Source organism: Eumetopias jubatus, unplaced genomic scaffold (genome assembly GCF_037043125.1).
Source record: "Eumetopias jubatus isolate StellerSeaLion01/CBP00866 unplaced genomic scaffold, mEumJub1_p1.0 scaffold_12, whole genome shotgun sequence".
In the NCBI taxonomy this organism is placed as follows: domain Eukaryota; kingdom Metazoa; phylum Chordata; class Mammalia; order Carnivora; family Otariidae; genus Eumetopias; species Eumetopias jubatus.
In genome coordinates this window covers 9,490,901-9,514,277 of record NW_028274818.1, presented here as the reverse complement: position 1 = coordinate 9,514,277, position 23,377 = coordinate 9,490,901, and the positions used below count along the sequence as shown (strand labels likewise).

Sequence of the window (23,377 nt, the reverse complement as noted above, 5' to 3'; positions counted from 1 at the left end):
ATACAGCCTCTTCGCACATATTGGTTGTTTCAACTACACACAAGCTATGATGTCCTCTCTCTCATTCCCAGTTCAGTGCTTTTGATCACCACTTCTCCCACATCCTAATTCCACTTTTTCCTCAAAGTCCAGCTAAAATTCCCCATTCTTCCAAGATATTTGTCCAACCTATTGTCCTCTCTCCCAATTGTATCATTCATTCATTATATATTGGGAAGCTTCTCTGGGCCAGGCCATGTTCCAAAAGCTGGGGATGCGGAAATAAACAAGACCCAGTCTCTGTCCTCAAACACAGTGCTGGCTTACCCAAAAAACAAATTAAACACATACTTGGAGCCCACACTCATGGAGTGAAAATTATTTGAAAAAATAAAATATTCCAAAAGATAATAAACTCACATTTCACTTTAGCATTTGTTTTATTTTAAAGTATATTTTGGGAACGGTCCTCATAAATCCTTTCAGTGCTCGGTTCTCAGTCTTTAGTCCTGCCAGCCTAGGGGGGTAAAAAAAATCTTTGTATTTGAGAAAGATCACTACTGGCTACATAAAAGAATGGCTTAGAGGGGACAGTTGGGTGTGTAACTGGAGACCAACCAGTTAGAAGGCTGTAATGCAAAGGAAGACAATGGTAACCTGAGCTAAACTGTAGGAGTTGAAAGATGTGGGGGAAAAAAAAACCTCCCTGCAGGGAGAATTTATCACATTTGGTGATTAGATGTGTAGGATAAAGAAGAGGGAGTTAATAAGCATAGTTCCTGTTTTCTGGGTTGAAAGACTAGGTACATGATGGTGCTACTCTTTAGGGGAAGAAGGGAAGATTGGAGTTTGGGTAAAAGAACTGGAAAGGTTCAGTTTCAGATCTCCAAATGTAAATGCCCACTTGGCTTTCAGATATCAGGTCTGAAAATCAGGGAAGAAACTTAGGCTACAGATACTATTTTACAGATCAGAAGCAGACAGATGGTAACTGAAGCTTTTAAAGAGAGTAAGAATCTAGGGAAAATGGATAGAATGAAAAAAATTGTTCAAGGATGATGTGCTAGGTGGTTTAATAGAACCAATAATAATAAAGTTAACACTTAACGTGCCCTCTCTATGAACCTGGTACTGATCTAAACACTTTACTCACATAATCTTTTAAAAAATAAAACCCTTTGGGGGTGCCTGAATAGCTCAGTAGGTTGGGCATCTGACTCACGATTTCGGCTCGGGTCATGATCTAGGGGTCATGGTATCAAACCCTGCGTCCAGCTCTGTGTTCAGCGTGGAGGCTGCTTGGGATTCTCTCTCTCTCCTCTCCCTCTGCCCCTCCTCCCACTTGCACTCTCCCTCTAAAATAAATAAAATAAAAAAATAATAAAACTCTTTGGACTTAGGCACTATTATTATGCCATTGTATATTCAAGGAAACCAAGGCACAGTGCAGTGAAAGGATTTGCTTAAAATTACACATCTAGTGAAGTGGTGAAGCCAAGATTTGAAGACAGGTAGTCTGACTTCAGAACTTTGCTCTCATTCTATATAAACCTCAAAGCAGTTCTGGAACGTAGGCATTTTTATCTCTACAGTGAGGCTCAGAGAAGTTGCTCATACCCGTTCGTACCTCAGTTATAAGCAGGGATTTAATTTTTTTTTTGAAGATTTTTATTTATTTGACAGTGAAAGAGACACAGCAAGAGAGGGAACACAAGCAGGGGGAGTGGGAGAGGGAGAAGCAGGCTTCCCGCCGAGCAGGAAGCCTGATGTGGGGCTCGATCCCAGGGCCCGAGGATCATTACCTGAGCCGAAGGCAGACACTTGAAGACTGAGCCACCCAGGCACCCCGTGGGATTTAACTTCTCTCATAATCTTTTATGATGCCTAGCCTAGTACTATTTGTTTATGAACAGTATTGTTACTAAAACTTCTAACAAGCACACTGAATGGTTAGCTCCCATTTACCTTCCACAAGTTCCTTGAGGGCGTACCACAACATAAAGTATAAACTAAGGCAGGGGGGAGATACGGGTACATGAAATAGTGAATCCTACCCCAGAGGACAGCAAAAGGAAATCCCAGGACAAAACCCTTGTAATAGGCATAGAGACTAGAGCAGGACGGTAAAGTCTGAAATGGTGGGTCCTCATGGGAAAAACTTTTGAAATCTTAAAATTAATACAACTGGGCACCTGGGTGGCTCAGTTGGTTAAGCGTCTGCCTTTGGCTCAGGTCATGATCCTGGAGTCCTGGGATCGAGTCCCACATCTGGCTCCCTGCTCCATGGGGAGTCTGCTTCTCCCTCTGACCCTATCCCCTCTCGTGCACTCTAATAAATAAATGAAATCTTAAAAAAAAAATTAATACAACTCAAAGCTTAGAAAACTTGGAAATATGATAAAGGAATCTGGTAGAATGTAGAAAATACGTTATTTTAACTTGCCTCTAGCACTGTTCTTCAATGAGGGGATTAGGGTCACTATATTGTTGCCCAAGGGAAGGAAATGTTATCCTAGCAGCCCTCGGTTCTGTAGTAAGTTTTTACATAGGAATAATTGAAATTCCTCTTTTCTATTTTCTAATTTGAAATTCCTCTTTTCTATTCCTCTATTCCTATTTTGTTGATTGTGAGACTCCCCCCCCCACATTTAAACACTTCTGAATGGGATGCATCTTACAATCAATGGTGTGTCATGGTTTAACTAGTTGTTTATTTTTTCTTAGTAGTATATAAAGTTTCATCTTACAATCAATAGCATGTTGGATTTGATCAACTGTGTCATGTACAGCTTTAAATACTGTATAATATACTCTTTCTCATTTAATCTTCGTAAGTTTTATGCAGCTGTGTTATTATTACCATATTTGCAAATAAGGAAACTCAGGCTCAAGGACTAAAGATGCCTTAAGGACAGGTGTCAATTAAGTGACAAAGCTAGAATTGAAAACCAGGTCTGATTTCAAAGATCATGCTCTTCTTGACAGATGGCAGCTACAATCATGGTGAGTATAGTATAACAGAGTTGTGGAATCACTACTTTGTGCACCTGAAACTAATGTAACATTGTGTTGTCAACTGTATTTCAATTAAAAAAAAAAAGTCATGCCCCTTTTGTGCTTCAGTATTTATCATGAGCCATACAGAGTTGAATAAAAACCTATCCTATCTTAACTCTTAGTCATACTATGATCTAGCTCAAATGTGAAGCCTTCCCCAACTCCTCCCAGAACCAATTTTGCCCTCATCTCTGCTCCCATAACATTCAACGAATACCTTGATTATACCTTTTTATAATGTATAACATCCAAGGAGAACCCTGGAAGTCAGGAATAACATTTTAGTCACCCTCTCTGACCCTACAGTGCCTATCACTGTTCCCGACACATAGTAGAAATTCATTGTTAAAAGGAGACAGGCTCTCTGCTGCTAAGTCTTAAAGAGAAAAGAAATGCACATAAAGCTAAAAAAGACCAAAAGTAGAACTCTAAGTACAGTGGCGTTTAAGAGAAAAGAACCAATGATAGAAAGTACAAGTCAAGGGGAGACAGTTCCGCCAGCTTCCAGATTTTCATAAACACAAATACACTCGTACAAACAGAATCAGCTTGAAAAAGTTGAAAACCTCTACACAGGCTGAAACCAAGTTTCTAAGACATTTTCTTTAACCTATACAGCATTTAAAAACTTGAGTTACCAGCATTTATAAATTGAACTTTCACATAAAATCAGGACTTCTGGATTTTCCTGGAAAACGGGAAGATAAAGAAAACTGGGTGCTCCTTCTCCCAGGGAAACTGGCTGGATCTGAGTACCAATTGCTCCTTTCGGATAAAATTATCACTCCCTTATTTATGCTAGTACCTCCCGCCGTTTCCTTCTGCCCAGCCCGTATAAGATCATTTATATGCAACCAGCAGAGGCATTAGAGTTTAGGACCCCTTCTCCAGACACATCACTCACTGCTCTATTACACATCACGTACTCTCCAGCACCGGCGTTTTCGCCTACAAAGGCCCCCCGCAAAGCACTCCTACTCCTCTAAGCATTACTTCGATTCCTTTCACAGCTTTCTCTGACCACCCCCTCAACTGGGTCACCGCAGCACTCTGGCCATACCTCTATTAAAACCCTAATCACACCGGATGTACAAGTTTCTCTCCTTCGCTAGGACAGGAGTTTCTTGAAGCCAGCAGCCACGACTAACTGATTTTCGCGTCCCCAGTTCCAAATCCACGGCCTTGCATCTAACGGCGTTCAGTAAACTACCTAAACAGTCTCAGAGGTGGGGCTGAGGCAGAAGCGCAGACGAGTGCACTCAAGTAGAGTCGGGCCAACAGGAGGGCGCTTCATCACTCCAGCGAGCAACAGCCACCGCGCGAGCTCCCGTCGTCGCAGTTCCGTCGCGAAAGCTCAAGTCCCAGCTCTCGCGAGATTCGGTTTGAGTGCCAGCCCCCGAGCCAGCGTGGTTCTCGCTAGATTCGCGCGGCCACGCAACTCTCCGGAAGTAGCCCTTCCGGTGCTGTGCCCCGGAAGCGGAAGTGTGACTCTAGTCTGTCAGTGTTACTCGGTGGTCCAGAAATCCAGGGAAGTCGTTGTCGTTTAATTTTTGCAGGCTCTCGAGCGCTTCCCCCCTGGCGGGTGGGAGTGCAGAGAGGAAAGTGCGAGATGAGCACCATGTTCGCGGACACACTGCTCATCGTTTTTATCTCCGTGTGCACGGCTCTTCTTGCCGAGGGTGAGAGCGGCTGCTTCTCTGACGTTTGATCAGCCCCCATGGGAAGGATCTTAGGCCTGGGGACCCTCGTGCCACCACGGGAGTGGTCCCGAGCCTTGCTTGCTTGGGTTTGGGATGGTGGGGTGCTCATCTACTCCAGGGAATCGGGGCCAATCGGGAACAGGAGCGGCAGGGGTAGCGTGGAATCCGGTTTAGGTCGATTTTATTTGTGGAGACACCTTCATATCATGTCTCCGTTATTTTGGTTGAAGAGCAGTTGTTTTAACATTTGAAAAAACTTAACTGGTGGTAAATATAAAGCAAAAAGTTGAAATCCCTCCTCACCCAACAGTGACCACCAGTAAGTTTGCTGTGACCATTGCAAACATTTTTTCTGTTAGCATGTTGCTTTTAATGTTTCAGGTATAACCTGGGTCCTGGTTTACAGGACAGACAAGTACAAGAGACTGAAAGCGGAGGTGGAAAAACAGAGTAAAAAACGTGAGTATGGCAACATCCTTTAGATACAGTTTCAACAGGTCAAGTTCACTGAATGCATGTTCACAGTAAATATTTTAGGAGCACCAACTGATACAAAAACTTTATAGGAATACAAAGATGAATCCGATTTGAATTGAAGGCTATGTAGAGTTATATATGCAGTATTGGAAATTTTTGTGCAAAATGTATAATACAAATGGCAATAGAGCAAGGGACATGAGAAGTTCGAGTTATGTGCTGTGGTGGTTCTAAAGAAGAGATCCTGTTCAGTTGTGAGGAGCCATGGAAGCCTTTGTGATGGAGATGGCCTGGTCCTCCTTCTTGGATAGTTAGAATTTGGATAGACAATGAGCTGGAGGTAGGAATTCCAGGCGAAGAAAATCAGATATGTGCAAAAATATGGAAATTGTAGTGAGAAGATGTGTTTGGAGAACAATGGGTCATTATGATTAGTATTCAGGTGAGCAGTGTCTTCAGGGATAAGGCAAATTTCAGTTGTGAAATTTGACTGGTTGTGAAATTTGATTTGATCGGTTGAAGGACAGTTTGAGTAAAAGGTTAAGAACAAGTACAGTTTGTGGTCTTTGAATAAAGCAGGAACTCCACAGGACACAGCTGAGGGGGCTGCTAGAGGTATAATGTGAATGGTTCTTTATAGGCTTTTTTTCTTTTTAAGATTTTATTTATTTGAGAGAGAGAGAATGAGAGATAGAGAGCACGAGAGGGAAGAGGGTCAGAGGGAGAAGCAGACTCCCCGCCGAGCAGGGAGCCCGATGCGGGACTCGATCCCGGGACTCCAGGATCATGACCTGAGCCGAAGGCAGTCGCTTAACCAACTGAGCCACCCAGGTGCCCTCTTTATAGGCTTGATGTGCTTTCAGTGTTCTTTTCTGCCTTATAAAGATTAAATATAACTTTTGTATCTTAAAATTCCTCTGACTTTCTACATCCTGTGACATCTTTATGTCTTCATAAGGGTTTAAAGTTTTCTTCCTTACAATATCTCACTTGATCCACATAGCAACCATTTGTGATCAGTTGTATAGATATTATTCTCTCTTTATAGAAAAGGAAAGTGAAGCTCAGAGAGGTTAAATGACATACTAATCTCATAGAGCAAACAAAGAATTAGAAACCAAACTCAGGCTTTTTAAATTATAGTTTACTGGTCCTTGACTTATTCAGTGTGGATAATGCACCTCAACATGTTAAAAACCAAGCTCATTATCTTTACCTTCACAAACGTGATCCTCCTCTGGTATTTCTCTACGTGACGAATGGTACCTCCATGCTTCTGATAGTGCAAGCCAGAAACCTTGATACACTTTCTTCACTTGGTTTTCAGGACATCACACTCTCTTGGTTTTGCTCTTACTTTGCAGGTCATTTTTTTTTTTAAAGAGAGGTAGGGGAATTGGGAAAGGTAGAGGGAACGTGAGAGAGAATCTTAAGCAGGCTCCATGCCCAGCACAGGGCCTGAAGTGGGGCTTGATCCCAAGACTCTGACCTGAGCTGAAATCAATAGTCAAACTCTTAACCGACTGAGCCATCCAGACGCCCCTTGCTGGTCATTCTTTTGCAGTTTCCTTGTTGGTTCCTCTTTTCAACCTCTTGTTGGGCACCCGAAATTTGTTTTTATCCCCCTACACTCACTCCCTTGGTGAATTTAGTCATGTGCTCTATTTGTGAGTGGCTCCCAAATTTATATCCCTAGCCCTCTCTCCTTAATGCAAGATCTGTATATCCTTATAATAACATTTGTATGGTGAGCGATGGCAGCTACACTGTGGTGACCATAGCATAATGTGAAGAGAAGTTGGATCACTATGTTGTACACCTGAAATTAACATTGTGTGTCAACTATGCTCAAATAAAGATTCACATATCAATTTGTCAATTATACTGTAATGTCGAATATACATTTCAAACCCAACATGTCCAAATTGAATACTATTTCCTCACTTAAGGCTGTTGCATTCGTAGCTTTCAGGATCTTGGTCAGTGGCAGGTCTATCCCTCTACTTGCTCAGGCCATAATCCTTGTGCAGTTATCTTTAACCCTTCTCTCACACCCCACATCTAATACTCTTGGGCTGTCTTGAGACATATCCAGAGTCTGACCACTTTCCATCACCTCCATTGATAACTACCTTCATCCTTTGCATGAATTATTGCAGCAGCCTCCCACAAGTGTTCCTGTTTCCCTATAGTCTGCTCCCAAGATAACAGCTAGAATAATCTTTTTTTTTTTTTTAAAGTAGGCTCCACATCCAGTGTGGAGCCCAATGCAGGGCTTGATCTCAGGACCCTGAGATCAAGACCTGAGCTGAGATCCAGAGTCAGATGCTCAACTGACTGAGCCACCCACGTACCCCCAGAATAATCCGTTTTAAAACTATTAGATCATGTCCCATCCTTGTTCATAACCCTGTGATGGTGTCCCATTTTCACTCAGGAACAGCCAGAGTCCTTACAGTGGCCTGTGGAGCTTCCCCTGTTAACTGCTCTGATATTCTTCTCTCACACACTCTGCTTCAACCACACTGACCTTGCTATTCTTCTCTGTACATCAGCCACACTCCTGTCTCGAGAGCTTTCTACTGGCTGTTACCTCTGCCTAGCATGTTCTTCTCTATGATATCGGCTTAGTTAGCCCTCGTATCTTCTTCAAATCTTTGTTCAAGGTTTACTTCTGTGAGTCTTGACCACCCTCTTTAAAACTGCAGTCTGCTCATCTCTTCTACCTCTGCTGCTCCTCACCTCCATCTCCATCTTTCCCCCCATGGCTCTTGTCACTTTCTAATGTATTATATGATCTATTTATGTATTGTGTTACTGTTTATTGTTTATCTCCACCTGCTAAAATGAAAGCTTCACTAGGAAGGCGTTTTTGTTGTTGTTCTGATATATCTTGTGCATCTAGAACAGTGGCACATAGTAAATGTTCAATAAATATTTGCTGATTTGAATACTTTCTTCTCTCACCCTGTATGTGCAGTCCACCATCAAGCCCTGTTACTGTTCTCCTCCAGGAAAGTTTGCTCTCTCTCCACATCTCTCCAGTTCTGCCGCCACCACATAGTCTAAACGTCTGTCATGTTTCCTATGATCTACTGCAATAGCCTCCTCTTTGGTCTCCCTGCAGCCACTCAAATTTATTCTCTACAGTACATCCAAAGTAATTTTTTTTTTAAGACACATATCTTATGTTACTTGCCCTTCTCAAAATACTTTATTTTTCCCCATTGCTTTTCGGATAAAGGTGGGGCTTGCAAGGTCCAGCATGGTCTGGTGCCTCTTCCCTTCCCCTGCAACTACATCCTGTATCAGGTTATCCCTTGCTGTCTATTCTCCAGCCACTCGGGCCTTTTTTCCATCCTCTGGACTAGTCTTTTTCCTACTGTGGGGCCAGGCCTTATCTGCTCTTCCCTCTAACTGGAATAACTTTCTCTTTTTGTCTAGTAGGAACTCATTGTGTCTAGTAAACGCCTACTCATTCTTTAGCTCTCAAAACCTTTATTTAGTCTTTCAGAAGGGTCAGATCTTCCTATTATGGGATCTACTTTATCCGTAGACGTCTCCTTAAAACAGATTTATCTAGCCTCAGTCCAGTCCCCGAGAAGACCAGGTTAATGTTCACAGTACCATCTTATGTTTCTGTTCTCTGGCCTTCTTATTTTTTGTGCAGTAATGGTTAAGTGCTAAGTAGTTACGTTATGGTCCTTCTGGGAAGGGAAAGAAAAATTTTTGTTTCTTTGGTTAATATTAATGATAAAGTGTAAAACATTCAATGTTTTCTGTCAGTTTTGTCTTTTAAAATGTTATTCGGTAACATCTTGTAGAATTTGATTTAATTTCCTTTTATGATCTCATACTAGTAGGTTCACTCTAAGTGTCTTTCTCCCCCATAGGTATATGTCATGTTTTATCTTTTTGTTTACATAAAAGAGTACCAGTACTTAGACACCAGTGCATATATTGAAAGTACAAACACACACACACATTTTATTTTAGTCAGAACTTTACTGTTTCACTTGCAATATTGGAGTCAAATCGAATTTTACATCTCTTTGTTAAAGTAGTAATACTAATTTTAGAATTCAGATAGCATAATTAATGTACTAAGAGAAAAAGTCTTACCTGCCAATTCTCTTTGATGCAACTTTTAGAAATAATACACATACTGTACTGTTTGCTAGTAAAGGAAGTATGCTAAGATATTATACAGAACAAAGAATGTAAATTAAGTAAAGGTAATTTTTGACATACCTATTTTTAGTCCGTTAATAGGTGGACTATGATAGGTATATAGATGATAGTAAATGTAAAATATAAATATATTACATTATTTCTCTTTACAAGGTTATTTTTACTCTATCATCATAGTAACTGAAATGCATTCAAAGAAGTTGGTCTTAGCTTCTTCTCTCTGTTTTTAAGTAATCTCTGTGCCCAGTGTGGGGCTCAAACTCGCAACCCTGAGATCAAGAGTTGCATGCTCCGCTGACTGAGCCAGCCAGGGGCCCTGGGTTTAGCTTTTTTGATTCTCTTGATCTCCCTACCCTATGCATATGTCTGTCTTGCCAGTTTTCTGTGTTATAATTGTTATTCAATTATTTGCCCTCACTAGATTACTCTAGAGGGCAAGGATCATGTTTATCTTTGTATCTACTTAGAATAATGCCATTACTTAGGCACCAATAGCTGAATAAATGAATTCCTACCTTCTATAGTGAATATGAGAGTGGAACTATAATGAACCTTAGTTATCTGAGAGAGCAGAATTTGAAAATTGTGCTTAGACTCAACCTACGGCAATCACCCTCAGCTGATGGTCTGAAAGCCATCTTAGTTTTTATTACATTTCAGTAGTTACTATTATTGTGTCCTTATGCAATCCTTTACGGGTGTTTGATGCTTCCAGTGTTGTTGTCTTAGTCTTAGATTGTTGTGTCTGCCTTCTGTCAGCAGCTGTGGGAGCAGATCAGTTGACTTGCTCAGGACCATAATGAAAGGCAGTGTGTAACTTTTTTGTGAGCTTCTCTCATTGGTTCAGCTGTGATAAAGCATCCTTCATTTCTTTAGTATAATGCATAATTAATTTTTACTGTTACTGTGTTGTTTACAGTGGAAAAGAAGAAGGAAACAATAACAGAGTCAGCTGGTCGACAACAAAAAAAGAAAATAGGTAAGATAAATTATTGGTATACACAAAATTCAGAAAAACAAATTTTGGAAATTTGGAAAGTTTAAAATTGGAAAAAATAAATTCTTAGGTGATGAAAATATAATAAAGTTGTTAACAGTAGTAACTCATGTTTGTATAATTTTGTGGTTTACAGAGCACTTGCATACATATCTTACTTGATTCTCTCTTGTCCATTTTGTAGGGTACATTCAAGCAGTTGTTGCTGTTTGCTCTTAGCTTTTGAAATTTTAGTTTTAGTAAAATGATGCTGACAGTTGTGGCTTTTGAATTTGGCTGAGGGTTCTTGGCACAGTTTGTAAAAGTGTATTTTTTTTTCATATCTGAGTTGATTATTTCCAGTTAAGGCTGAGTTACTTGTATTGTTGCCATGACTTCCTTATGGAGAATTGACTGGTGATGTAAATCCACCAGGGGGTAGGAAATTTACAGCTGAGTAATTTTTATCTGGTCTGAAAAGGAATGACATGTTTTTGGTTTTTCAGTGTAATTTAGAGCTTAATTACAGAATGTAATTCTGTTCCAAAAAGACAATTTATAAATGATTAGATATGATTTATGTTTATATTTTATGATGCTTCCTGATTCTGAGATTAGGAAAAAAAAACTGTGAAACTGTGTGTTTTGTTCAGAAACTATGTCTCTACGTACGTCACTGCCATTATATCCTAGAAGAGAATTCTACCGGGCTGGACTATGCCACTATCCTGTTCTGATTAAAGCTTTTGAATTTAGTGTTTCCAGTGTTTTCTAAATGGCCTACTCATTTAGTTCTGTGGCAGGATGCTATTGTATGTCTACTCTGTGTCAGTTGCTCTGGTGGGTCATAGAGAAACAAAGTAGAAAAAATTCTATTAGGAAGTCTGTCTAGAGAGGGAAAACAGACCAGTGCAGTATAGTAAGTGTGTTCATAGAAATATATTCTGAGTGTTAAAAAAGTAAAGAGAAAGGATTTCTAAACCAAACTAGGGGATTAGGTTTTCTTGAAGAGATAATATTGAATCTTGAAGATTTAGTGTGAATTACTTAAATAAAAATATAAATAAATAAAATAGTGGTCAAAATTTATTGAGCACTTGCCATATGCAACACACTGAGGTAAACACTTTATACATGTTTTAGAATTCTCTGAACAATTAATTGTATGTAGTAGTGAAGAGTGTTACTTCATTTTTATAGATGAGAAAAATGAAGATTGAATTAAGTAATTTGCCCTCAGTCAGTCATTCAGTGATAGATGGGATTAAGTTAGTGGTAGAGAAGGGGTTTGGCTCTGGTCATTTGTAACTTTAGCATCCAATTTTAAGCGCTATACATTCTAGGCAGGACAGGCATATACAAAACTATGGGGGGATCAAATAGCAAGGTGTATACCTGGAACTATAGTTTAGTATAACAAACAAAAGAAGGTATGTATAAAGTATAGACAGATGAGGCTAGAGAAATAAGTAGAGCCTGTTCATAAAGATCTTTATAAATTAAACTAAGGTAATGAGATTAACTTGTATCCAGAAGGCTTTCCATCTTTCCATAACCATTAAAGGACGTAAGCAGAGGATTGACATCAGATTTTTTTTTTTAAGATTTTATTTATGGGGCGCCTGGGTGGTTCAGTCGCTAAGCGTCTGCCTTCGGCTCAGGTCATGATCCCAGGGTCCTGGGATCGAGCCCCGCTTTGGGCTCCCTGCTCGGCTCCCTGCTTCTCCCTTTCCCACTCCCCCTGCTTGTGTTCCCTCTCTCGCTCTCTCTCTCTCTCTGTCTGTCAAATAAATAAATAAAAGCAGGGAGTGTTCTTCCTTTTAAGGAGGACAACTCTGGCAGTAGTTTGGAGATAAATGAGAGAGGGGATAATTTTGGAGGCAGGAAGTCATGAGGCTTTTTAAGTAACTCAGGTGCAAAAATGGCAAGAACCTGAACTTAGGTACAGGCAGTGGTAATGGAATAGAAGGTAGAGATTCAACCGATCTAGAGAAGTAGGAATAACAGGACTTGATGACTGTTTAGATGTAGCATGTGGAGAGAGGGATGAGTCTACAAAGAAGTCCAGATTTCTGATTTGGAGAGGAAATGTTGGAGGAGTAACAAATTGGGATGGGGAAGGGAGCTATCATAGAGGGATAAAGGCTTTAAACAGACTTTAGAATCCTATACTTGTAAGTAGTAATTGAATTCACACATGGTGAGTTCATATACGGGGAGACCATGTAAAGTAAGACAAGGAAAGGGCTGAGGATGGAGAGAGTCTTGAGGAAACAGGGAACAGAGGTGGAGCTCAGCAAAAGTATTGCCAGAGAAGTTGGAAAGGGTTTGTCGTAGCTGTGGGGAGGGTTTCAGGGGACAGAGAGGGTCCAAGGTGTTAATTGTCTTAAGAGGCAAAACGAGAGTAGCAAGAATGATTTCATTGGCGTGATGGGGGACAGAAGCCAGATTGTCTACATGAGGAGATAATGCGTGGTGAGGAAGTGAAGGCATTGAACATGGATCATTCTTTCAAGTTGCTTTACTGTAAAGGATAGGAAAGATATAAAAATGGAAGGCAGATTGCTCTCTGCCCTTAAACTGACAACACAAACTGTCTAAAATGTAAATTACCTGAACATGGGATACCCTCCCTAAAATTACTTCTACTCTATTTCACCTTCACATTTGTACTATTAGGCATGTGGTGAAAAACCCAGCCAGATAGAATTTATTGTAATACTACTGTGAAATACGTTTGAGAACATTATTTACAACATCACGATGCTCTCTTGATGAGCAGTTATGGAAACTTTCTATTAGTTTTCAATGTCAAGAAAAACAGTGTTAGGGGCGCCTGGCTGGCTCAGTTGGTAGAGTGTGCACCCCCTTGATCTTGGGGTTGTAAGTTTGAGCCCCATGTTGGGTATAGAGATTACTTAAAAATAGTAAAATCTTTAAAAAAAAAGAAAAGCAGTGATTCTCATAATTGATTTACTTTTATTTATTTTTTTTAAGATTTTATTTATTTATTTATTTGACAGAGAGAGAGAGACAGCGAGAGAGGGAACACAAGCAGGGGGAGTGGGAGAGGGAGAAGCAGGCTTCCCACAGAGCAGGTAGCACGATGTGGGGCTTGATCCCACCGTGACCTCAGCCGAAGGCAGACGCTTAACAACTGAGGCACCCAGGCACCCCCTACTTTTATTTTGTGGACTTTGCTTGAACCGATGGGTTTTTCCCCCTTTGAACTAGTTGCTAATGAGTATAGAGTCAGATTTGCTGTTCATCTCTAGCAACTTTCCATGACCAATTCAATGTATTTCTGTGAAATGACTCTATCTACAGTTTTGTTATTATGCAACCCTTACTTTCCCTTTCTTCAGGTCCCCACTTGAGCTTCTTTACAAGAATATAGACAGTAGTTGCGGGGGGAACTATGGAAAGTGACCCCGCTGCACTGAAAAAAGGAAGTTTTCAGTACGAGGGGAGTGCACAGCGCAATGGTAGGGTTTAAGAGAAGCAGAATGCCACTGATTTTACTAGGTGAAGCTCTTTGATGATGGTCTTAGGTAGAACCATGAATTTGAAGCTGAAATGTCTTAAATTTGAACTAAAGATTTTTTTTTTAAGATTTATTTATTATTTGAGAGAGAGAGAGAGCATGCGCTCACGGGGGGAGGGGCAGAGGGAGAGAGAGAGAGAATCTCAAGCAGACACCCCGTGAGCTCAGAACCTGTCATCGTGGGGCTCGATCTCAGGACCCTGACATAATGACCTGAGCTGAAATCGAGTCAGACGCTTAACCGACTGAGCCACCAGGGTGCCCCTTAGGTTCCCCATTCTTTTTTTTTTTTTTTTAAGATTTTATCTATTTTTATCTGAGAGAGTGAGCGTGGGGGGGAGGGGCAGAGATAGAGGGAGAAGCAGGTTCCCCACTGAGCAGGGAGGCTGATGCAGCACTTAACTGGCTGAACTACCCAGGCACCCCTGGGTTCCCCATTCTTAATTTCAGGTGCAGATGTTTTCGCTGTTTTACATTTCCCTCTCACAGAAGGGAAACAAATTTACTTTGATATATGAATTTTATTTAGCTCTTTGGCTACATACAAGTTACCTCAAGTAATAAGGGGTTTATTTTCAGAATATATGGGATCCAAAACTCAGGGAACACTGAAGTAACTGGTTACAGGAAGGCAGCAACCGTGTTAAAGCCAGTCTGGTAGGCAGAGCAAGCCCTGAGATGAAGTGAGACAGTGGACTCCAATATCTTTAAGGCTGCACTACTAATTAATTATTTTTTAGAGAGGGGGAGAGGTGGTGGAGGGGCAGAGGGAGAGGGAGAGGGAATCTTAAAGCAGTCTTCATGCCTAGCATGGAGCCTGATGTGGAGTTCAGTCTCACAACCCTGAGATCATGACCTGAGCTGAAATCAAGAGTCAGATGCTTAACCAACTGAGCCACCCAGGCGCCCCTGGGGCTGCACTATTAATATATACTTCTCTCTCTTTTTGTTGTTCAACTTCCCCCACTTTCTCTATAGTGTTTTTCTAGCATTTAGGTTTTGCCTACACCTAACTTTTGCTTGTATCCTAGGATTCTTCCTATGTCAGTATTACTCATAATGTGCTCTGTAGACCCCCAACATCAGTGTTGCTTGAGATATTAAGAGTGAAAGGTTCTGAATCTTCCTCCCAGACTACTGAATCAGAATCGCTGGATGTGGGACCCAGGAGTCTGCTATTTTAACAAGCTTCCCGACATCCTTAGACAAACTAAAGTTTGAGAGCCAGTGCTATATTGTAATTTTTCTGTTTCTGCTCCCACAGTTGATTTACTATTCCAAGATTTTCTGGTTTAAATTTCTGAGAGAAGCAATCTGGTTGGCTCAGCTCATCTCTTTACACCATAGGTCACGAGAAGGCATATGGATTGGCTGCCTTTTAGGTCAGTAGTGGCAGGGCAGGGGTGATAGGAATCTTTGAATGGCTGACCCTCAACAAAGACTATGGTAGGAGGCAGATAGCCCCAGAAGATGGCTGGGGAAGGGAGGGTAGGCATTCCGAAGCTTGAGTGAGTTGGGGTGGGTATCTCTTTTCTTGGTGACTTGGAGATATGGGAGGAAATTTTTGAAATTTAATTTATTTTGGGCCCTGAATTTATATATTCATTCTAGGCCTTTATCTATACTATTTGGATTTTCCATAAAAGAAGACTGCCTCAGGCATTTAGTTTAAATTTTGTTTCCTCTCCATTACCAAATCTACATGAAATTTCAAGATTATATTAATTGGTTTTCCATTCAAGATAACTCAGAATGTAGAACTGCCATGGGATACCTAATTCTTTTAATCTATAGAGTGGGACCTGCTATTTTGATCATCTCTTCCTTATTTGAGAATGTTCTCCTCTCAAAACTGTTGGTTGGATCTGACCACCCAGTTGCCTCCTATATTGATTTCCATTCTTTGACAGAAAAAAGACACTGGTTATTGACTAAGGTAAATGATGAAGTGTTCCTTTCTTAAATAAATTATGTTATCTTGTTGTACACAACCTGATGCTGTCAAGTAAAAATGTATAATAGATTGGCTTAATGTCTGTTCATTCTGTGGTCAGAATAGATGTCATCATTGGTACTAGTTGATTCCCATAGCTGCAAGAAATATAGCTTCCTTTTAATTAGAGTATTTCCTTTTAGAATTTAAAATTTTCCTTTTGCCTGTCATCTGGGATAACAAGTCATTCTAAAACATAAATGTAGCTTCTTCATATTTCTAGTTTCTTCTCTCCATGAAGTTTCCTCAGCTTTCTTAGAGGTTGTATTCCCAAAATTCAGTAGTAGGAGGGTGTATAAAATTCCTGTCAAATGGAGGGATTGAGGCATGATTTTCCCCTGTGTTAAATCCTAAGGTTCCTGCTAATAAACAATTCACATTATCATTTCAAAATAAATTGCTTGCGTTTATTTTACCTGCTAATGTGATGTTTTTAAGAATTATTCCCCTGGGGAAACACAATTTCTTTTTTTATTTTTTTTTATTTTTTTTTAAAGATTTTATTTATTTATTTGAGAGAGAGAATGAGAGATAGAAAGCACGAGAAGGAAGAGAGTCAGAGGGAGAAGCAGACTCCCTGCTGAGCAGGGAGCCCGATGCGGGACTCGATCCCGGGACTCCAGGATCATGACCTGAGCCGAAGGCAGTCGCTTAACCAACTGAGCCACCCAGGCGCCCAAACACAATTTCTTTTTAAGGGGAAAGCAGCTTCTTTTTTACATAATAGCAGTTGTATGTTTATTAGCTATTGATAATGCACGAACTCTGTAATATTTTTTTTTAATTTTATTTTATTATGTTATGGTAGTCACCATACATTACATCATTAGTTTTTGATGTAGTGTTCCATGATTCATTCTTTGCGTATAACATCCAGTGCTCCATGCAATACGCTCCCTCCTTAATACCCACCACCGGGCTAACCTATCCCCCCACCCCCTTCCCCTCTAAAACCCTCAGTTTGTTTCTCAGAGTCCATAGTCTCATGGTTCGTCTCCCCCTCCGATTCCCCCCCTTCATTTTTCCTTTTCTACTATCTTCTTTTTTTTTTTTTTTTTTAACATATATTATTTGTTTCAGAAGTACAGGTCTGTGATTCATCAGTCTTACACAATTCACAGCGCTCACCATAGCCCATACCCTCCCCAATGCCCATCACCCAGCCACCCTATCCCTCCCACCCCCCACCACTCTAGCAACCCTCAATTTGTTTCCTGAGATTAAGAGTCTCTTAGGGTTTGTCTCTCTGGTTTCATCTTTTTTCATTTTTTTCCTCCCTTCCCCTATGATCCTCTTGTCTTGTTTCTCAAATTCCTCATATCAGTGAGATCATATGATCGTTGTCTTTCTCTGATTGACTTATTTCGCTTAGCGTAATACCCTCTAGTTCCAGCCACGTCGTTGGAAATGGCAAGATTTCGGGGGGTTTTGATGGCTGCATAATATTCCATTGTATATATATACCACATCTTTATCCATTCATCTGTTGATGGACATCTTGGCTCTTTTCATAGTTTGGCTGTTGTGGACATTGCTGCTATAAACATTGGGGTGCACGTACCCCTTCAGATCACATTACATTTGTGTCTTTGGGGTAAATACCCAGTAGGAAAGCAGCTTCTTTTAAAAAAATTACTTTTTTGGTTTTCTTCTTTCACTTGCCACACCATGCTTTGTTGGAGTTTGGGTTTTTCTCACTCCTGGGCTATAAAGTTCTTTCCAGGCTACTTCGTAGCAAGTTGAGTCTTGAGCATCACCTCCCACTGGAACCCAAAGATCTCGGAGGAGCTTCGGTTTGTGACTAGGCTTTCAATGGATTTGCCAAAGCAGCTTTACCCAGCCTGGGCCCTGGGATCATCTCAGATGCCCAGTGAAGAGAATTCCCAGGAAGGCTCAGCTGCCTCTCAAATTATCTCTGAAGTATTAATAAAGAACCTTAGTAAATTGACTCTTGACCCTAGTATCAAACTCCCTTCCCCTCTACCAGAATATCCATCCTAACAGCAGGACAAAGAGAAGAAAGCACAGGGGCTCGTTGACCACATCCTCAGCAGCAGGAGGGGTGGAGTAAGGACTTTGTTAACTGCTCAGAAAGAAAGGATGGAAAGGATGATATGAGTGATTCAGTACCAGCGCTACTTCAATCAGCTGTCCAAGCTTCAGAAAGATCTACAGCAGAAGGAAATTGAGGGTAAATCAAGAGTGGAAAGATTTAGATGTAGCTGTCATTATTGCCTGTATCATAAAGATCTTTCTGAGGATACCAGCATGGAGAATAATTATGACATGGAGCCAATGTAAACATAAACTTTATTCTTATACTGTTTCTTCTTGGTAGTAATTTTAGGATCATTTTGTGGCATCTTGGGAAAGCTGCTCTGTGTTAAGGCAAACTGTGTAATATTTTGATAATCTGTGATACAAGGTCTGGCTTTTGTGTATCTTTTCTACCTTGATACCAGTAATTTGTGAGGAATCCTATAGTTTGCATTCAGTATACTTCTTTTGATTTGACCTAAGGAAGTACTAATAGGTTTTGAGTGTTGCTTGTGTGTTTGAGAGGCCTGAAGTCATTAAGATAAAACCTAACATCAAAAATTGGAAGCCAAGTAACTTGTCTAGAAGGAATACACAGAAAGCATTGGGTGATTTGGTTAGAGCATAATAAGGGCAGGGTGCTTACACTAGATTTTCCGGTTTTCAGCAATCGTAATAAAATTTTTTTGATGTGCTATTTCAGTTTTCAGTAGCAAATGTGTGTAGAGGGTCTTATTAAAATTGAGACTTATTTGAATACCTCTTTAAAAAAGGTATTTTTTTCAAAATGGTTTATTAGAACTTGGGTTATTCTTATATAAACCATGGATTACATGGTTGTATTGAGAGGCCAGTCTTCATAAACTTATCTAACCCAGAATGGAACATAAAATCTTTATTTATTCTTAGGAATAATTGCTTTTGTTTTGTTTTTGTTTTGGTAATATTGGCAACTAAAAGCAAAATTGAATGTGAAATGACATTTTAAAATTCATTTAAACCATTGAGGCTTAAAGAAAAGTGGATTCATTCATTCATTTATTCATTCAACGGAGAGAGAGCACAAGCAGGGGAAGTGGAGGTGGAGGCAGAAGAAGCAGGCTCCTATGTGGGGCTCGATCCCAGAACCCTGGGATCATGACCTGAGCTTAACTGACTGAGCCACCTAGGCGCCCCAGAAAAGTAGAGTTTAATCAGGATATAAGAGCTACAAACTTTAAAAATAAAAGGGTGTTTTAAGTACTTTAAAAGGACTTAAACTCTTCACTTCTTATTGTGTCTAATAGAATATCCTTGCAGGGTGCCTGGGTGGCTCAGATGGTTAAGCGTCTGCCTTCGGCTCAGGTCATGATCCCAGGGTCCTGGGATCGAGTCCCGCATCGGGCTCCTTGTTAAGCAGGGAGTCTGCTTCTCCCTCTCCCTCTGCCTTTCCCCCTGCTTCTTCTCTCTCTGTCTCTCCCGCAAATGAATAAATAAAAATCTTTAAAAAAAAAAAAAAAAAGAATATCCTTGCAAAACTTGAATCTTATATATATATATTTAAAGATTTTATTTATTTATTTGACAGAGAGAGACACAGCTAGAGAGGGAACACAAGCAGGGGGGAGTGGGAGAGGGAGAAGCAGGCTTCCCACTGAGCAGGGAGCCGGATGCAGGGCTTGATTCCAGGACCCTGGGACCATGACCTGAGCCGAAGGCAGACGCTTAACGACTGAGCCACCCAGGCGCCCTTGAATCTTATATTTTAAAATAATGAGAATGAATAACAAACAAATCTTTGCCCAGCAGTTATTAGAGTCAAGGTTTGGTAGTCATAATAGAAAAGAAAGAGAGAAGGAGTTTAATGATTTTCTAAGAGTTGAAAGAAAAAAAAAAGAGCCGTTAAAAGAACATGTGTGGGGGGAGAGAGGATATGAATATGAGCATCTGAGATGCGATTAACGGAGTGGGGAGAGGAGAAAAATGAAAATGGACTTTAGATCAGGTATTTCCCTAGCAACCATTTAAAGGTATCATCAGTTTTGGGGGGTTAGTGGAAGAAGGAGAGGTATATAAAGCTAAATATGGCTTAATGGGGATATTTAGAAGTTTATTGTTCATAACTTGGGGAGTACCTGAAATTGTTTCCCTACTGGTAACATTTCTGTTAGATCGGATTTGCTCTTTCTCAAATGGGCATTTTTGGATTTCTGAAGACTGTTATATTGTCCTGGACATTTGAATATTAACTTCCTTGTTTTTATAATGTTTGTGCTTCTTGAGGCATCTTAGCATTTCCTACCCACAAACAGATCAGGTTCATTTCAGATGAAATTTTGCATGTATAGTGTTTCCCTGTTAAATATATTTAGTTTGTTGTTTCTTTATACCATTTCTTCTTTTTGTCCCTTTTCTCTACAGAGGCATCCTTTTTAAAATCAACTTTACCTTTTTATATACTATCTTTTTTGTTCTAGTCTGTTGGGAATGGTCCCTAGTGAAGAGTGGAGTCACGAGAGTATATAAGGTAGCCTCAGACATAATCAGCTGTTAGTTGTCCATGAATAAAATCCCTGTGCTGAGAATTAGTCTTAGCTACTGCTGCTCTCCCATCCAACTAAATCTTGTGTAGCTGATAGTGCTGTGCCATGAATTTATCAGAGATAGGTAGGAGGGAAAGCAAACATCGAAGATATTTGTATCTTTCACCTCCTCCAGAACCAAGTGAATATTAACTTATTTTTGAATTATTTGAAACCGACTAAAACAACTTTGTGTATGGTAGGTATTTAGTAACAATAGCATAATCCTGTGCTGCTGTATTATTAAGCTGTGTAAACACACTGTCTATTTACGGTTACTGTTTCTGTGTGGACTTAGCTTCAGAAAAACTGTCACCTCAATTTGCTGTCAACTTTTAGGCTCTTTGTGCTTCTTCTGTCTATTCAAGCTATTAGCTTCATCATAAAGGACTTACCCCTCCCCCCAAAAAGGACTACTTTCCCTAGAAAAGGATTTTTGGTATGCTGTATCTTCAGATCAGGTTTTATTATATTGCTGAATCATTCATGAAACAATATTGAGCACATTCTACAATGTTGAGCAGCTAACTACATGACAGTTACTGAGGATGGAGAGATAAAGAAGACATAGAGATTTCTTGTTCTCCAGGAACCTTTCATCTAGTTCGGTTGATAGGTATGTGAATAGATCATTATAAGAGAATGTACAAACTCAGTATAATGATAAAGATGTGCATGAAATATTCTGGAAGCATAAAGAAAGGACTTCTAGTGTCTAGTACAGCAGTCATTAGCTACATTTGGCTTTTTAAATAATCAAAGTTAGGGCGCCTGGGTGGCTCAGTCATTAAGCGACTGCCTTCGGCTCAGGTCATGATCCTGGAGTCCCGGGATCGAGTCCCGCATCAGGCTCCCTGCTCAGCAGGGAGTCTGCTTCTCCCTCTCACCCTACCCCCCTCATGCTCTTTCTCTTCATTCTCTCTCTCTCTAAAATAATTAAAAATCTTTAAAAATAAATAAATTAATTAATTAATTAAAGTTAAATGAAGTTAAAATTTTAGTTCCTCAGTCACACTGGTCACATTTCATTTGCTCAGGAGCCACATGTAATTAGTGACTACTTTATTGACAGCACAGATACAGAATATCTTCATAATTACAGAAAGCTCTATGGAACATTATTGAAAAGGAGGTGACAGAGAGCTGAGGCTTAAAGTTGAGTACTAGCTAGCCAGGAAGGTTTGGATAGGGACAGGGTAAAACATTCTAGGTAGAAATCCCAGTTGGTCGAGACTGAGGAGTTTCTTGGGATATGTGGTTTTTAGAGCTAAAACCGGAACAGTCCTGAGAAAACTGGGACAGTTGGTCACCCAAGTAGAAAGGACTTCATGAACAAAGACACTGGATCTAGAGAAAAGCTTCACATAGAGAGCAGCTTACACTTGTTTGGTATTGCAGGAACCTAACAGTTCATATGAGGGATTGGAAATGAGGCTGTAAGGACAGACATCAGACTTGCAGGTGATACTGGAACATGACCTTATAGGGATGAAAGGCCATGCCAGAATTTTAAGCTGGGGAGTATCATAATTTTGGTCAGCTTTACATTTTAGGTAGATCTGACGGGCAGCTATGTGGGAGATGAATGTGAGGGAGCAAGTTTGGAGACACTGAGATGCTAGGAGACTTGAAGTAATACAGGGTTAGAAATCCTAAGGACATGGTAGTGAGGAGGTGAGGGTTTCATAAATATTTATGAGGTATGTGGGGTGCCTGGGGGGCTCGGTCAGTTAAGCGACTCTTGGTTTTGGCTCAGGTCATGATCTCTGAGTCCCGGGATTGAGCCCTGCCTCAGGCTCCCTGCTCAGCAGGGAGTCTGCTTGAGATTCCCTCTCCCTCTCACCCTCCCCCTGTCCCCCCCAGAGCGTGCATGCTCTCTCTCTCTCTCTCTCAAATAAATACATCTTTAATTAAAAAAATATTTATGAGGCATAATTAATAGAATGTGGTGTTTGATTGGATGACAAAGGAGGGAGTCAGGGATATGCCATGGCTTCTAGCATAGGTGATGTCCTGTACCTTTCTTTTTATTTTGTAGTGGTAGTTCCTTCCCTCTCTAGTTATTTTATCCCTGTTTGTCTTCTCATCATCTCATACCCCAATCCTCAACCCCCCAATTTAAAAACATCTTGTTACATTGTAAGAGGACTGCCCAGATAGCAAAGCAGCTCCCATCCCCGAGATAGACCTTAGCTCCATTCCTTTTTGTTCATTTTGTTCCACAAATCTCCAGCATCCCACTCTCTCCTGCCCATATCCTTCCCTTCCAGGGAGAGCAAACTGGATAGGAGCAGTTCAGGGCAAGGGATCATGTCTTCATCCCGCTATGTACTGTTTAAAAACTACAGTTCAGGGGCGCCTGGGTGGCTGAGTTGGTTAAGCGGCTGCCTTCGGCTCAGGTCATGATCCCAGAGTCCTGGGATCGGGTCCTGGGATCGGGCCCCGCGTCGGGCTCCCTGCTCAGCGGGGAGCCTACTTCTCCCTCTCCCTCTGCCTTCCTCTCTGCCTACTTGTGCTCTCTCTCTCTCTGTCAAATAAATAGATAAAATCTTTTAAAAATAAATAAATAAATAAAAACTACAGTTCAGTCTGCAAGCCAGCCTTCCTGTAGGCCTCTTTCTGTTCCTCCTTTCCTTCACCTGCTCAAATTTACTTGCTCTCACACCAGTTCATTCTAATGGTGTATTTTTTTTTTATTTTAGAGGATATATTTTTATTTTGTAATCTTCCTATGAGGGTGGGGATTTTTGTGTGTTTTATTCATTCGTGTATCCCCAGTACTCAGAAAAGTGCCTGGCATATAGTAGATAATCAGTAAGTATTTGTTGAATAAATTAATCCTGGTGATACCTGATCAGAGAG

At 40.5% G+C, this 23,377-nt stretch overlaps 1 protein-coding gene and 1 pseudogene across 1 annotated transcript in view; both read left to right on the top strand.

The window, feature by feature from the left end:
- Positions 1–4,481: 4,481 nt before the first annotated feature.
- TMCO1 (transmembrane and coiled-coil domains 1) overlaps positions 4,482–23,377 on the top strand; it is a 52,419-nt gene continuing 33,523 nt past the window's right edge. Inside the window, exons 1-3 of the mRNA XM_028104666.2 lie at positions 4,482–4,715; positions 5,118–5,195; positions 10,324–10,383. Of these exons, the coding sequence (XP_027960467.1) occupies positions 4,646–4,715; positions 5,118–5,195; positions 10,324–10,383 (208 nt within the window). The 5' untranslated portion in view covers positions 4,482–4,645. The remainder of the gene's footprint in view (positions 4,716–5,117; positions 5,196–10,323; positions 10,384–23,377) is intronic.
- On the top strand, positions 17,434–18,450 carry LOC114210399 (developmental pluripotency-associated protein 3-like; annotated as a pseudogene).